General features: G+C 44.2%; 1 protein-coding gene across 3 annotated transcripts in view; it reads left to right on the top strand.

Annotated features, from left to right (window-relative positions):
- Positions 1 to 13019, top strand: part of arap2 (ArfGAP with RhoGAP domain, ankyrin repeat and PH domain 2) — a 267094-nt gene that overhangs the window by 153568 nt on the left and 100507 nt on the right. For all 3 annotated transcript variants that reach the window (XM_064940778.1, XM_064940777.1, XM_064940779.1), the window contains exon 15: positions 6037 to 6162. In XM_064940778.1, coding sequence (XP_064796850.1) covers positions 6037 to 6162 — 126 coding nt within the window. The remainder of the gene's footprint in view (positions 1 to 6036; positions 6163 to 13019) is intronic.

The following is a 13019-nucleotide window of genomic DNA, read 5'->3' as shown; positions in this document are numbered from 1 at the left end:
CACCACCACCATGCTACTGAACCACCACCACCATGCTACTGTACCACCACCATGCTACTGTACCACCACCACCATGCTACTGTACCACCACCGCCATGCTACTGTACCACCACCACCATGCTACTGTACCACCACCGCCATGCTACTGAACCACCACCACCATGCTATTGTACCACCACCACCATGCTACTGTACCAGAACCACCATGCTACTGTACCACCACCATGCTACTGTACCACCACCATGCTACTGTACCACCACCACCATGCTACTGTACCACCACCACCATGCTACTGCACCACCACCACCATGCTACTGCACCACCACCACCATGCTACTGTACCACCACCACCATGCTACTGTACCACCACCATGCTTCTGTACCACCACCACCAGGATCTTACTGTGGAATGGTTTTCTCCAGACATAATGGGACCCATCTGGTCCAAACAGATGACTCCAGTTTCCCAAAAAGCACCTGGATGATCATCAAGACTCTTTGAAGAATGTTATATGTATGACACATCCGTCCCCGAAGCCTCATATCTCCAGCCACTTTAAACAATCCTCCTTCTTTCTCTGGGTAATACAAAATACAAACTATTTTCATCTCTCCGCTCCTGTACAGTGTTATTAGTGACAGATGCTGGGGGGTTTATTGTTATTTTCGACACACTTTCACACACACACTCACACACAAACACAGGCACTCGCGGACGCACGCACACACACTACCGTCTGCAGCCTAGCTAACCCCCTCAGCTCATTAGCGGTCATGATGGGACAACGGGAGCTGTTCCCAGGACACGCTAGCTAGCTATGTAATGTGCGTGTGTGTGTGTCCTAGTGTGGGTGTGTGTGTGTGCCCTAGTGTGAGTGTGTGTGTGTGTGTCCTAGTGTGGGTGGGTGTGTGTGTGTCCTAGTGTGGGTGTGTGTGTCCTAGTGTGTGTGTGTGTGTGTCCTAGTCTGGGTGTGTGTGTATCCTAATGTGTGTGTGTGTGTGTGTCCTAGTGTGTGTGTGTGTGTGTGTGTCCTAGTGTGGGTGGGTGTGTGTGTGTCCTAATGTGGGTGTGTGGGTGTGTGTGTTCTAGTGTGTGTGTGTCCTAGTGTGTGCCCTAGTGCGTGTGTGTGTTTGTGTCCTAGTGTGAATGTGTGTGTATCCTAGCGTGTGTGTGTATCCTAGTGTGTTTGTGTGTGTGTGTGTGTGTGTATCCTTGTGTGTGTGTGTATCCTAGTGTGTGTGTATCCTAGTGTGTGTGTGTGTGTGTGTGTGTGTGTGTGTGTGTGTGTGTGTGTGTGTGTGTGTGTGTGTGTGTGTATATATCCTAGTGTGTGTTTGTGTCCTAGTGTGTTTGTGTGTGTGTGTGTGTATCCTAGTGTGTGTGTATCCTAGTGTGTGTGTGTGTGTGTGTGTGTGTGTATATCCTAGTGTGTGTTTGTGTCCTAGCGTGTTTGTATCCTAGTGTGTATGTGTGTGTATCCTTGTGTGTGTGTGTGTGTGTGTGTATCCTTGTGTGTGTGTGTGTGTGTATCCTAGTGTGTGTGTGTGTGTATCCTAGTGTGTGTGTGTGTGTGTGTGTGTGTATCCTTGCGCGTGTGTGTGTGTGTGTGTGTGTATCCTTGTGTGTATGTGTGTGTATCCTTGTGTGTGTGTGTGTGTGTGTATCCTAGTGTGTGTGTGTGTGTATCCTAGTGTGTGTGTGTGTATCCTTGTGTGTGTGTGTGTGTATGTGTGTGTATCCTAGTGTGTGTGTGTGTATCCTTGTGTGGGTGTATCCTAGTGTGTGTGTGTGTGTATCCTAGTGTGTGTGTGTGTGTGTATCCTTGTGTGTGTGTGTGTGTGTGTATCCTAGTGTGTGTGTGTGTGTGTGTGTGTGTGTGTGTGTATCCTAGTGTGTGTGTGTGTGTGTGTGTGTATCCTTGTGTGTATGTGTGTGTATCCTTGTGTGTGTGTGTGTGTATCCTAGTGTGTGTGTGTGTGTGTGTGTGTGTGTATCCTTGTGTGTGTGTGTATCCTAGTGTGTGTGTGTGTATCCTTGTGTGTGTGTGTGTATCCTTGTGTGTATGTGTGTGTATCCTTGTGTGTGTGTGTGTATCCTAGTGTGTGTGTGTGTGTGTGTGTATCCTAGTGTGTGTGTGTGTGTATCGTTGTGTGTGTGTGTGTATCCTAGTGTGTGTGTGTGTGTATCCTAGTGTGTGTGTGTATCCTTGTGTGTATGTGTGTGTATCCTAGTGTGTGTGTGTGTGTCCTAGTGTGTGTGTGTGTGTGTATCCTTGTGTGTGTGTGTGTGTATCCTGTGTGTGTGTGTGTGCACGGATGTTGTCACCGTGTCCTGTTCCGAAGGCCAGGGTCACAGACAGACTGTTGTGGTTTTGGATCGTTACAGGACAGTTACCGTGCCGACCGTCCCGGCTCCAATAGCTAATTGGAAACTCTGTCATGTCACCTCCCTCACTGGGGAGTTAGCCAATCAGCACAGCCGAGAAATAGGATGTGACTACCAACAACAACAAAAAACACAAACAGGACAGAGCTACAGAGCCAGCATTTTACATTGTTATATAAGGGGCCCAAAGGGACTGTTTAAAGGGCCAACACACACACTGTAACACAGGGTCTCTCGCTAAGCAGCAACACCTATTGGAACTGATGCTTTCAGATTCAGTAAACACAGAATGTGTTACAGTAGCTAACGACTTCACTTGTTTTGTGTAGTCCTGTTGTTTACCTGCCAAAGGTCGATGGGTATTGGTCCCCTCTGAGTCGACTTTGAACATAATTGGAAGCTCCAATTCTAAAATGCCTGTGTGAGATTCACATCAGTGAGTAGCCAATGGAGAATCAGGATCTTAACAAGATCACAAATAATCACAATTTCGGGAATCTCCACATCGGCTTTGACTCTCATAGCAGTTGCAGGGTCCTTTCATTTTAGAGAGATGTGAAGCTGGAAAGGGCATGAGAGGGGGATGGAGGGAGGAGGGGAGGTTAGGTCCTTCAATTAAAAGTATTTCAATTGAAGTAATTTTACCTTGTTTGATGAGGGTGCTCGGGTAGGTGATAAAATCTCTTGAGGTATAACTAGGGCTCCTGCAAAAAAAATTACCCAAGCATTGGAGCTAATTGAATTTGAAAACGATAAGGTTGAACGTGGGGAGCTCGTAAAAGAAGCAAGAGGGAGTGAGAGACAGAGAGAGTAAAAGAGAGTGAGAAAATGAAAGGAGAGAGAAGGAAACGAGAGAGAAGAAGATTTTTATTGTTTTAAATGTGTGTCGTGCTGGAGGAAGAGGCAGCAATGAGGATTTCTTTCATTTATCAAGAGACTCAAGAGTTTTTCACTCAAAACTTTTGAAACACCTTGTGCGAATAACCTTGGGATTAAATGCCTGAGCAACAGCAATAAATAAATAGATGAATGAGTGTGTCAATAAATAAATATATAAATAAAACAGTAGATATTTGAGTAAAGAGGCACAGCTGGGATTAGTGTTATCAATAAGCTCCTGAGGAGGGACTCAAAAACATCCCAAGGTGCTTTACAGGAACAGCAAGCCGCCCAGAAAAAATACTAAAATAAGCAGAAGCATTGAAATAAAGTTACATTTAATCCAATGAATCAACGATAGGCAAATTATTTGATCATCTTTACCAGTAGTCCTTCTTTCATTCTCTAAACCCCCTTACTGCACGACTGCTGGTTTAGTGGGATGGAACCGTTACTGCTGGTTTAGTGGGATGGAACCGTTACTGCTGGTTTATTGGGATGGAACAATGGGATGGAACAGTTACTGCTGGTTTAGTGGGATGGAACAATGGGATGGAACAGTTACTGCTGGTTTAGTGGGATGGAACAATGGGATGGAACAGTTACTGCTGGTTTAGTGGGATGGAACAATGGGATGGAACAGTTACTGCTGGTTTAGTGGGATGGAACAGTTACTTCTGGTTTAGTGGGATGGAACAGTTACTTCTGGTTTAGTGGGATGGAACCGTTACTGCTGGTTTAGTGGGATGGAACAATGAGATGGAACAGTTACTGCTGGTTTAGTGGGATGGAACAGTTACTGCTGGTTTAGTGGGATGGAACAATGGGATGGAACAGTTACTGCTGGTTTAGTGGGATGGAACAGTTACTGCTGGTTTAGTGGGATGGAACCGTTACTGCTGGTTTAGTGGGATGGAACAGTTACTGCTGGTGTAGTGGGATGGAACAATGGGATGGAACAGTTACTGCTGGTTTAGTGGGATGAAACAGTTACTGCTGGTTTATTGGGATAGAACAGTTACTTAGTCTCTCTCTCTCTCATACCCCTGATGATTGTCTGTGTGAAGGCCAACATACACAGACTGTCTCTCTGTCTATGTTAAAGTTCTGTTCTGTTGCACGTACAGTGTGGAGAACAAGTATTTGATACACTGCCAATTTTGCAGGTTTTCCTTCTTACAAAGCATGTAGAGGTCTGTAATTTTTTATCATAGATACACTTCAACTGTGAGAGACAGAATATAAAGCAAAAATCCATAAAATCACATTGTATGATTTTTAAGTAATTAATTAGCATTTTATTGCATGACATAAGTATTTGATCACCTACCAACCAGTAAGAATTCCGTCTCTCACAGACCTGTTAGTTGTTCTTTAAGAAGCCCTCCTGTTCTCCACTCATTACCTGTATTAACTGCACCTGTTTGTACTCGTTACCTGTATAAAAAACACCTGTCCACACACTCAATCAAACAGACTCCAACCTCTCCATAATGGACAAGAACAGAGAGCTGTTTAAGGACATCAGGGATAAAATTGTAGACCTGCACAAGGCTGGGATGGACTACAGGACAATAGGCAAGCAGCTTGGTGAGAAGGCAACAACTGTTAGCGCAATTATTAGAAAATGGAAGAAGGTCAAGATGACGGTCAATCATCCTCGGTCTGGGGCTCCATGCAAGATCTCACCTCGTGGGGCATCAATGATCATGAGGAAGGTGAGGAATCAGCCCTGAACTACACGGCAGGACCTGGTCAATGACCTGAAGAGAGCTGGGACTACAGTCTCAAAGAAAACCATTAATAACACACTACGCCATCATGGATTAAAATCCTGCAGCGCACGCAAGGTCCCCCTGCTCAAGCCAGCGCATATCCAGGCCCATCTGAAGTTTGCCACTGACCATCTGGATGATCCAGAGGAGGAATGGGAGAAGATCATGTGGTCTGATGAGACAAAAATAGAGCTTTTTGGTCTAAACTCCACTCGCCGTGTTTGGAGGAAGAAGAAGGATGAGTACAACCCCAAGAACACCATCCTAACCATGAAGCATGGAGGTGGAAACATCATTCTTTGGGGATGCTTTTCTGCAAAGGGGACAGGACGACTGCACCGTATTGAGGGGAGGATGGATGGGGTCATGTATCGCGAGATCTTGGCCAACAACCTCCTTCCCTCAGTAAGAGCATTGAAGATGGGTCATGGCTGGGTCTTCCAGCATGACAACGACTCAAAACACACAGCCAGGGCAACTAAGGAGTGGTTCCGTAAGAAGAATCTCAGGGTCCTGGAGTGGCATAGCCAGTCTCCAGACCTGAACCCAATAGAACATCTTTGGAAGGAGCTGAAAGTCCGTATTGCCCAGTGACAGCCCCGGAACCTGAAGGATCTGGAGAAGGTCTGTATGGAGGAGTGGGCCAAAATCCCTGCTGCAGTGTGTGCAAACCTGGTCAAGAACTACAGGAAACGTATGATCTCTGTAATTGCAAACAAAGGTTTCTGTACCAAATATTAAGTTCTGCTTTTCTGATGTATCAAATACTTATGTCACGCAATAAAATGCAAATAAATTACTTAAAAATCATACAATGTGATTTTCTGGATTTTTGTTTTAGATTCCGTCTCTCACAGTTGAAGTGTACCTATGATAAAAATTACAGACCTCTACATGCTTTGTAAGTGGGAAAACCTGCAAAATCGGCAGTGTATCAAATACTTGTTCTCCCCACTGTATAGGCTCACTGTCTCTCTCTCTGTGTCTCTGTGTAGATTTCCCCAAGCTGGAGTCATCCTCAGAGACCAGTTCTCCGTCTGATGCTCCGTCCTTCATGGACGGCTTCCTCTACTGCTCCGCCGGTCCGGCCAAGGCCACCCTGGACAGGAGAGGCAGAGACGGTGAGTGGACCTACGCGACACTGACCTCCAGTCAGCTAGTCAATCAATCAGTCAGTAACTCCAGCTGGCAGTTAATCAAATATGCAGTCAGTGAAACCATCGTAATCGATCATATGATGTCAAGACGGTCAGTCAATCAGTCTGTCAAACTGAGAATCAATATGGTCTATAAATCAAATTGTCTATCGGTTCAATCATTATCCAGTCCATCGAATGTACTCTTTGTTGGGTCCTTAAATAATCAGTTGGAGAGAGAGAGGTCCTAGAAAGTTGGACCCATCTTTCTCCCCAAAGCCTTTTAATAACAATGTCATTGTTGTGACAAGGCAGCATGGTTGACAAACCTTCAGGTATCAAACCCTGCATATGCCCTTCAACAGACACTTTTTCATCCAAAGCTACTTAGACATGTGTGCACACTTTCGTTAGCGTACGGGCTATCCTGGGAATCGAAATCACTTTCCTGGCATTACAAGTGCCATGCTCTACCAACACAGCTACTGAGGAACAAACACAATACAACATCTATCCAGTAGATGGCGCCATATATAACTGTCTACAAAACGACCTTAAACTCCCAACCGATCCCTCTGTTCCACTGCTTCTCATCCGAGGTCGTTTAAAACTTTTAATCAGGCTTTTTTCGAAACTCTGCTGTACCTCCTGAGCCTGTTAGCCGTCATCCCCATCCTTTCCCGTGCCTCCTATCCAACATCTGGAGCTGTGGCCCCTGGGTAATCAAGAAGACGGAGCCTGGTTTGGATGGCCCTCCTGGGATGGAAAATAAGGGGAAGAGGGGAGGGGGGGTGGCATGGCGCTCTATCTGCTGCTGGTTGGATCTCCTTCCCCCAGAGAGAGAGGGGGGGGGGGAGGGGGAGTAGACAGTGCTTTGGAAAGTATTCAGACCCCTTGACTTTTTCCACATTTTGTTACATTACAGCCTGAATTCTAAAATGTATTTAATATACACACAATACTCCATAATGACAAAGCAAAAACAGCTTTTTAGGCATTTTTGCAAATGTATTAAAAACGGAAATATTACATTTACATAGGTAGTCAGACCATTTTACTCAGTACTTACTTTGTTGAAGCACCTTTGGCAGCGATTACAGCCTCGAGTCTTCTTGGGTATAACGGTACAAGCTTGGCACACCTACACTACCGTTCAAATGTTTGGGGTCACTTAAAAATGACCTTGTTCCGGTAAAATAACATAAAATGGATCATAAATACAGTGTAGTTTGTTAATGTTGTAAATGACTATTGTAGCTGGAAACGGCTGATTTCGTATGGAATATCTACATCGGCGTACAGAGGCCCATTATCAGCAACTATCACTCCTATGTTCCAATGGCACGATGTGTTAGCTAATCCAAGTTTATAATTTTAAAAGGCTAATTGATCATTAGAAAGCCCTTTTCGTAATTATGTTAGCGCAGCTGAAAACTGTTGTCCTGATTTTAAAGAAGCAATAAAACTGGCCTTATTTAGACTAGTTGAGTATCTGGAGAATCAGCATTTGTGTGCTCGATTACAGGCTCAGAAACAAATACATTTCTTCTCAATCTCGTCAGTCTATTCTTGTTCTGAGAAATGAAGGCTATTCCATGCAATAAATTGCAGAGAAACTGAAGATCTCTTACAACGCTGAGTACTTCTGCCTTCACAGCAGTAATGGGCCTCTGTACGCCTATGTAGATATTCCATAAAAAAATCTGCCCTTTCCAGCTACAATAGTCCTTTACAACATTAACTGTTTTTTTCAACAACAAGGACCCCAAACTTTGGAACAATAGTGTATATTTGGGGGGAGTTTCTCCCATTCTTCTCTGCAGATCCTCTCAAGCTCTTTCAGGTTGGATGTGGAGCGTCGCTGCTCAGCTATTTGCAGGTATCTCCAGAGATGTTTGAGCTCAATTTCGAGTCTCATAGCAAAGGGTCTGTTGCAATACATTTGCAAAAAAAAATAGAAAAACCTGTTTTCGCTTTGTCATTGTAGTGTATTGTGGTAGATTGATGACCAAAACAATAAATTATATCCATTTTAGAATAAGGCTGTAAAGGAACAAAATGCGGTGAAAAGGGAAAAAGGGTTCTGAAGGGGTTCTGAAAGGGTTCTGAAGGGGTTCTGAAAGGGTTCTGAAGGGGTTCTGAAGGGGTTCTGAAAGGGTTCCGAAAGGTTTCCGAAAGAGTTCTGAAAGGGTTCTAAAAGAGTTCTGAAAGGGTTCGGAAAGGGTTCTAAAAGGGTTCTGAAGGTGTTCTGAAGGGGGTTCTGAAAGGGTTCCGAAAGGGTTCTGAAAGAGTTCTGAAAGGGTTCGGAAAGGGTTCTAAAAGAGTTCTGAAGGGGTTCTGAAGGGGTTCTGAAGGGGTTCGGAAAGAGTTCTGAAAGGGTTCGGAAAGGGTTCTGAAAGAGTTCTGAAGGGGGTTCTGAAAGGGTTCTGAAGGGGTTCTGAAAGGGTTCTGAAAGAGTTCTGAAGGGGTTCTGAAGGGGTTCTGAAAGGGTTCCGAAAGGGTTCTGAAAGAGTTCTGAAAGGGTTCGGAAAGGGTTCTAAAAGAGTTCTGAAGGGGTTCTGAAGGGGTTCGGAAAGGGTTCTGAAAGAGTTCTGAAAGGGTTCGGAAAGGGTTCTGAAAGAGTTCTGAAGGGGTTCTGAAAGGGTTCCGAAAGGAGTTCTGAAAGAGTTCTGAAAGGGTTCCGAAGGGTTCTGAAGGGGTTCCGAAAGGGTTCTGAAAGGGTTCTGAAAGGGTTCTGAAAGAGTTCTGAAGGGGTTCTGAATACTTTCCGAAGGCACTGTATCCCTCTTTCTCTCCCTCCCTCCCCCTCTTCCACCAGCCTCTCCTATATCAATGAGAGAGGAGAGTGAACAGTTGTATGTATATGAGCACCGTGGAATGTCTTTGATTTGATGTCACATAGATTCACCGTTGGGGAGAATTGGTAAGAGCGAGTGGTCAAGGAAGTGGTCAGTGGTCAAGGAAGCTTCCACATTTCTATTACTAATGGTGGTAAAACAGTGAGCTTCATACTCCGTTCTGCTTTATGCTGATGGGTTTCAGTGGGGTTGGAAGCTCGACGTCTGGGATGTATCCCTTCTTTAGTGAATAAAAGTTAAACGTTTATTCCAAGTTGCCATCCTCAGCTCGTGCTGTATTCTGGCTGGTGTAATCAACATTCCTCCTTCCAGCGTGGTGATCGTCACCGTAACGTCAAAATTAGCCCTTTTAAACTTCTGGACACCAGTCCTCACGTTGCCGGGAACTCCGGCTAGACTTTCGTCAAAGGGACATTGTAGTGCGGTGAGAGCTTGTGTGTTTCATGGTTCTCAACCAATGTCTGTTCACTTGGCGCGGGGCCACTGAGTAGACATCGTTCACTTATGAATACAATTCTCTCATTTAAAAGCTAAAATTATGTTTATTCTTTTTCACAAATAGTTTCATATTTAAACATTTTAAATTGCACAACAATTCCATTTGAATCTGAATGCGTCGAATCTGAATACAGTCGTCCTGTCATCAGTAATAATGTCCCAGAAAACAACTGATCTGACATCATATTCTTTAAGTACCAACGGACACTTTCAACTGGTTGGATTACAGAAATATTGTACTGTCCCCAACCTTTTGATGTTACAATACTCTATGTTAACAAAGGGCTTTCCAAGAGTCCATTCCATAAACCTCACCAACAGGGCAACGTCTTGACAATAGTCTGGGACAGTTGTGGGATGTGATAGATCCCAAATTAATACAACCACTAGCATAAAAAAAATGTTTTAAGTAATGATGCTGAAGCAACAGATCAGAACACTTTGCTTAAAATGTTGATAAACTATAAGTCTATTTCTTCACATTATAAGCGAATCAATGCAACACGTCCGTAGGCTGTAAGCGTGAATGTTCCATTAGTGGGAAAACACCATTCTCAAAACAAATGTGATTATGCATGTACTGGTTTTATTATACAGGTGCGTTTTTATGGTCAAAATGATTTTCCCCAAACTCATGCAGTATGTACTGTATGACAGTTGGGCTCTACTACACCCCTGTAAAACGGATTAATGTACTGAATTTGAATAAGTTATTTGGCCATTTTATTTGCGATACAAAGCAAAACATATAGACCTATAGGCTAGGCTACATGAGGTGTGCGACTATGATTTGAAAATGTCGCCCTAAAAAAGGCATGCGCTTGTTCTTGTGAACAAGGTTAATATTGTCACCCATCAGACTATTGAGTTCATCTTGTCTTTACATACACTAAATAATATACATGTGAAATTTGTTTTGATTAAGAATGGTCCATTATCATGCACCTGTCTGGAAACAGAGACAGGGAGGAAAATACATGTCATCTATGCACTGAAATAGCTAATGGAGGACGCTTTTCCTGTGGTTCATTTTCATGCCAGCCAGGTAGGATATACCCCTGTTGTAAAGAGAAGCAATGTGCTTATATTAGGAAAGTTGAGAAATTAATATAGCAGGCCTAGCCAATAGAAAGCTGATGGGATCCTCCTCTTTTTAATAAAGGCCATCACTCTGTTTTCTCACACAATTGCATAGCCTATAGAAATGTTGCGTAACATGAGCTCATGGACTCTCATTAAGTGTTTGATTAGATTTCCGAAACACATTTGCAATTGATGTCAGAATGATTAGAGAGACAATAGAGTGCTGAGTACCGGGCAATTAGCAAGTTTGATAGGCTACTACTAATGTAATTTGTGTAATTTGACTACTGTCATGGCTGGTGACCGCCGGTGTGGCGGGTAATAAGTTCACCGTAAAGCTACTCGTGGACATCATTGTAATGTCTCTGTGTCCAGTCAGAAGTAAGTTAGAGGTTGTTTCACCAGCCAATGCTAGCGCTAGTTAGCGGCTTCCTTCAAACCGCGCGCAGAGACATCAAAATGGGACACAGAAGTTCATCTGACTCTGGGGAAGTAGATGAAGGGCTTCATTATCAAAATCCTGAACTATCCATTTAATGGCGTGACTGTGCAAGTGGCTATTGAAAAGGGGCTGGCTTAAACTACGCCTTTCATCTTCTGAAAACAGGAAGAGGAAGTGCTGCCTGAGTGAAAAGGAGGGAATATATGTTTTAGTGTAGTGTCCTCCTGGACGTCTTTAGAGCTACTCAAGTTAATGGTTTAATGGTCTAATAGATACTCACCACCCTCCTCACTCACACTCACTCACCACCACCACTCACTCACCACTCACCCACCCACCACTCACCACTCACCACCACCACCACCACCACACTGCCTCACTGACCCACCACCACCACCACCACCACTCACCACCACCACCCCACTCACCACCACCACTCACTCCACCACCACCACTCACCACCACCACCCACCCACTCACTCACTCACCCCACTCACTCACCACTCACCCACTCACCCCACCCACCACCCACCAACACCAACCCACTCACCTCATGGCTTGATGGTTTATAGATACACCACAGCTCTTAATGCAGCGATGGTGTTTTGATAAATGCACAGTGAGCAGTGTTGGGAACGACATTAAGTAGAGAACCTTCAGGTTTCTTCTCCTCTCCCAGAGACATCAACTCCAATAGGCAGCCTCTTTACCTCCCTCTCGTTGATGTGAGCTATATTGAGCAGACGGGGGTCGGAAATACATTTGGGGGGGAATGTGTTTGGGTTTTACCAGAGACATGGTCTTTGTTGATGGAAATGCAATGTTTTATCGTCCAATGTTCCAGTGGCAGTCGTCACACTACAGAAAATAGAAGATATTGAGACACAATATGCCATGAATCCCTTCTTCATTTGATGGTGAATGTTTGTGTTCAAGGCAAGGTGTTTACAGGGAACTACTGAGGTGAATGGTCGGTTGTTTGTGTTCAAGGCAAGGTGTTTAATAGTAACTACTGAGGTGAATGGTCGGTTGTTTGTGTTCAAGGCAAGGTGTTTACAGGGAACTACTGAGGTGAATGGTCGGTTGTTTGTGTTCAAGGCAAGGTGTTTACAGGTAACTACTGAGGTGAATGGTCGGTTGTTTGTGTTCAAGGCAAGGTGTTTACAGGTAACTACTGAGGTGAATGGTCGGTTGTTTGTGTTCAAGGCAAGGTGTTTACAGGTAACTACTGAGGTGAATGGTCGGTTGTTTGTGTTCAAGGCAAGGTGTTTACAGGTAACTACTGAGGTGAATGGTCGGTTGTTTGTGTTCAAGGCAAGGTGTTTACAGGTAACTACTGAGGTGAATGGTCGGTTGTTTGTGTTCAAGGCAAGGTGTTTACAGGTAACTACTGAGGTGAATGGTCGGTTGTTTGTGTTCAAGGCAAGGTGTTTACAGGTAACTACTGAGGTGAATGGTCGGTTGTTTGTGTTCAAGGCAAGGTGTTTACAGGTAACTACTGAGGTGAATGGTCGGTTGTTTGTGTTCAAGGCAAGGTGTTTACAGGTAACTACTGAGGTGAATGGTCGGTTGTTTGTGTTCAAGGCAAGGTGTTTACAGGTAACTACTGAGGTGAATGGTCGGTTGTTTGTGTTCAAGGCAAGGTGTTTACAGGTAACTACTGAGGTGAATGGTCGGTTGTTTGTGTTCAAGGCAAGGTGTTTACAGGTAACTACTGAGGTGAATGGTCGGTTGTTTGTGTTCAAGGCAAGGTGTTTACAGGTAACTACTGAGGTGAATGGTCGGTTGTTTGTGTTCAAGGCAAGTTGTTGACAGGTAACTACTTAGTGTTAAATGTAATTGTTAACACAACACATAACAACCTTCATCCTTGTTGTGATTGGTTCAGTGTGGGGGTAAACAGGAAACCCAGTCTCCTGGAGCGTTACAGTATTACTGTGAGTTGCTGTGTGAATGAGTAC

The sequence above is a fragment of the Oncorhynchus masou genome, chromosome 27, assembly GCF_036934945.1.
Source record: "Oncorhynchus masou masou isolate Uvic2021 chromosome 27, UVic_Omas_1.1, whole genome shotgun sequence".
In the NCBI taxonomy this organism is placed as follows: Eukaryota; Metazoa; Chordata; class Actinopteri; order Salmoniformes; family Salmonidae; genus Oncorhynchus; species Oncorhynchus masou.
The sequence above is the reverse complement of the archived record's forward strand: the minus strand, read 5'-3'. Positions and strand labels throughout refer to the sequence as shown.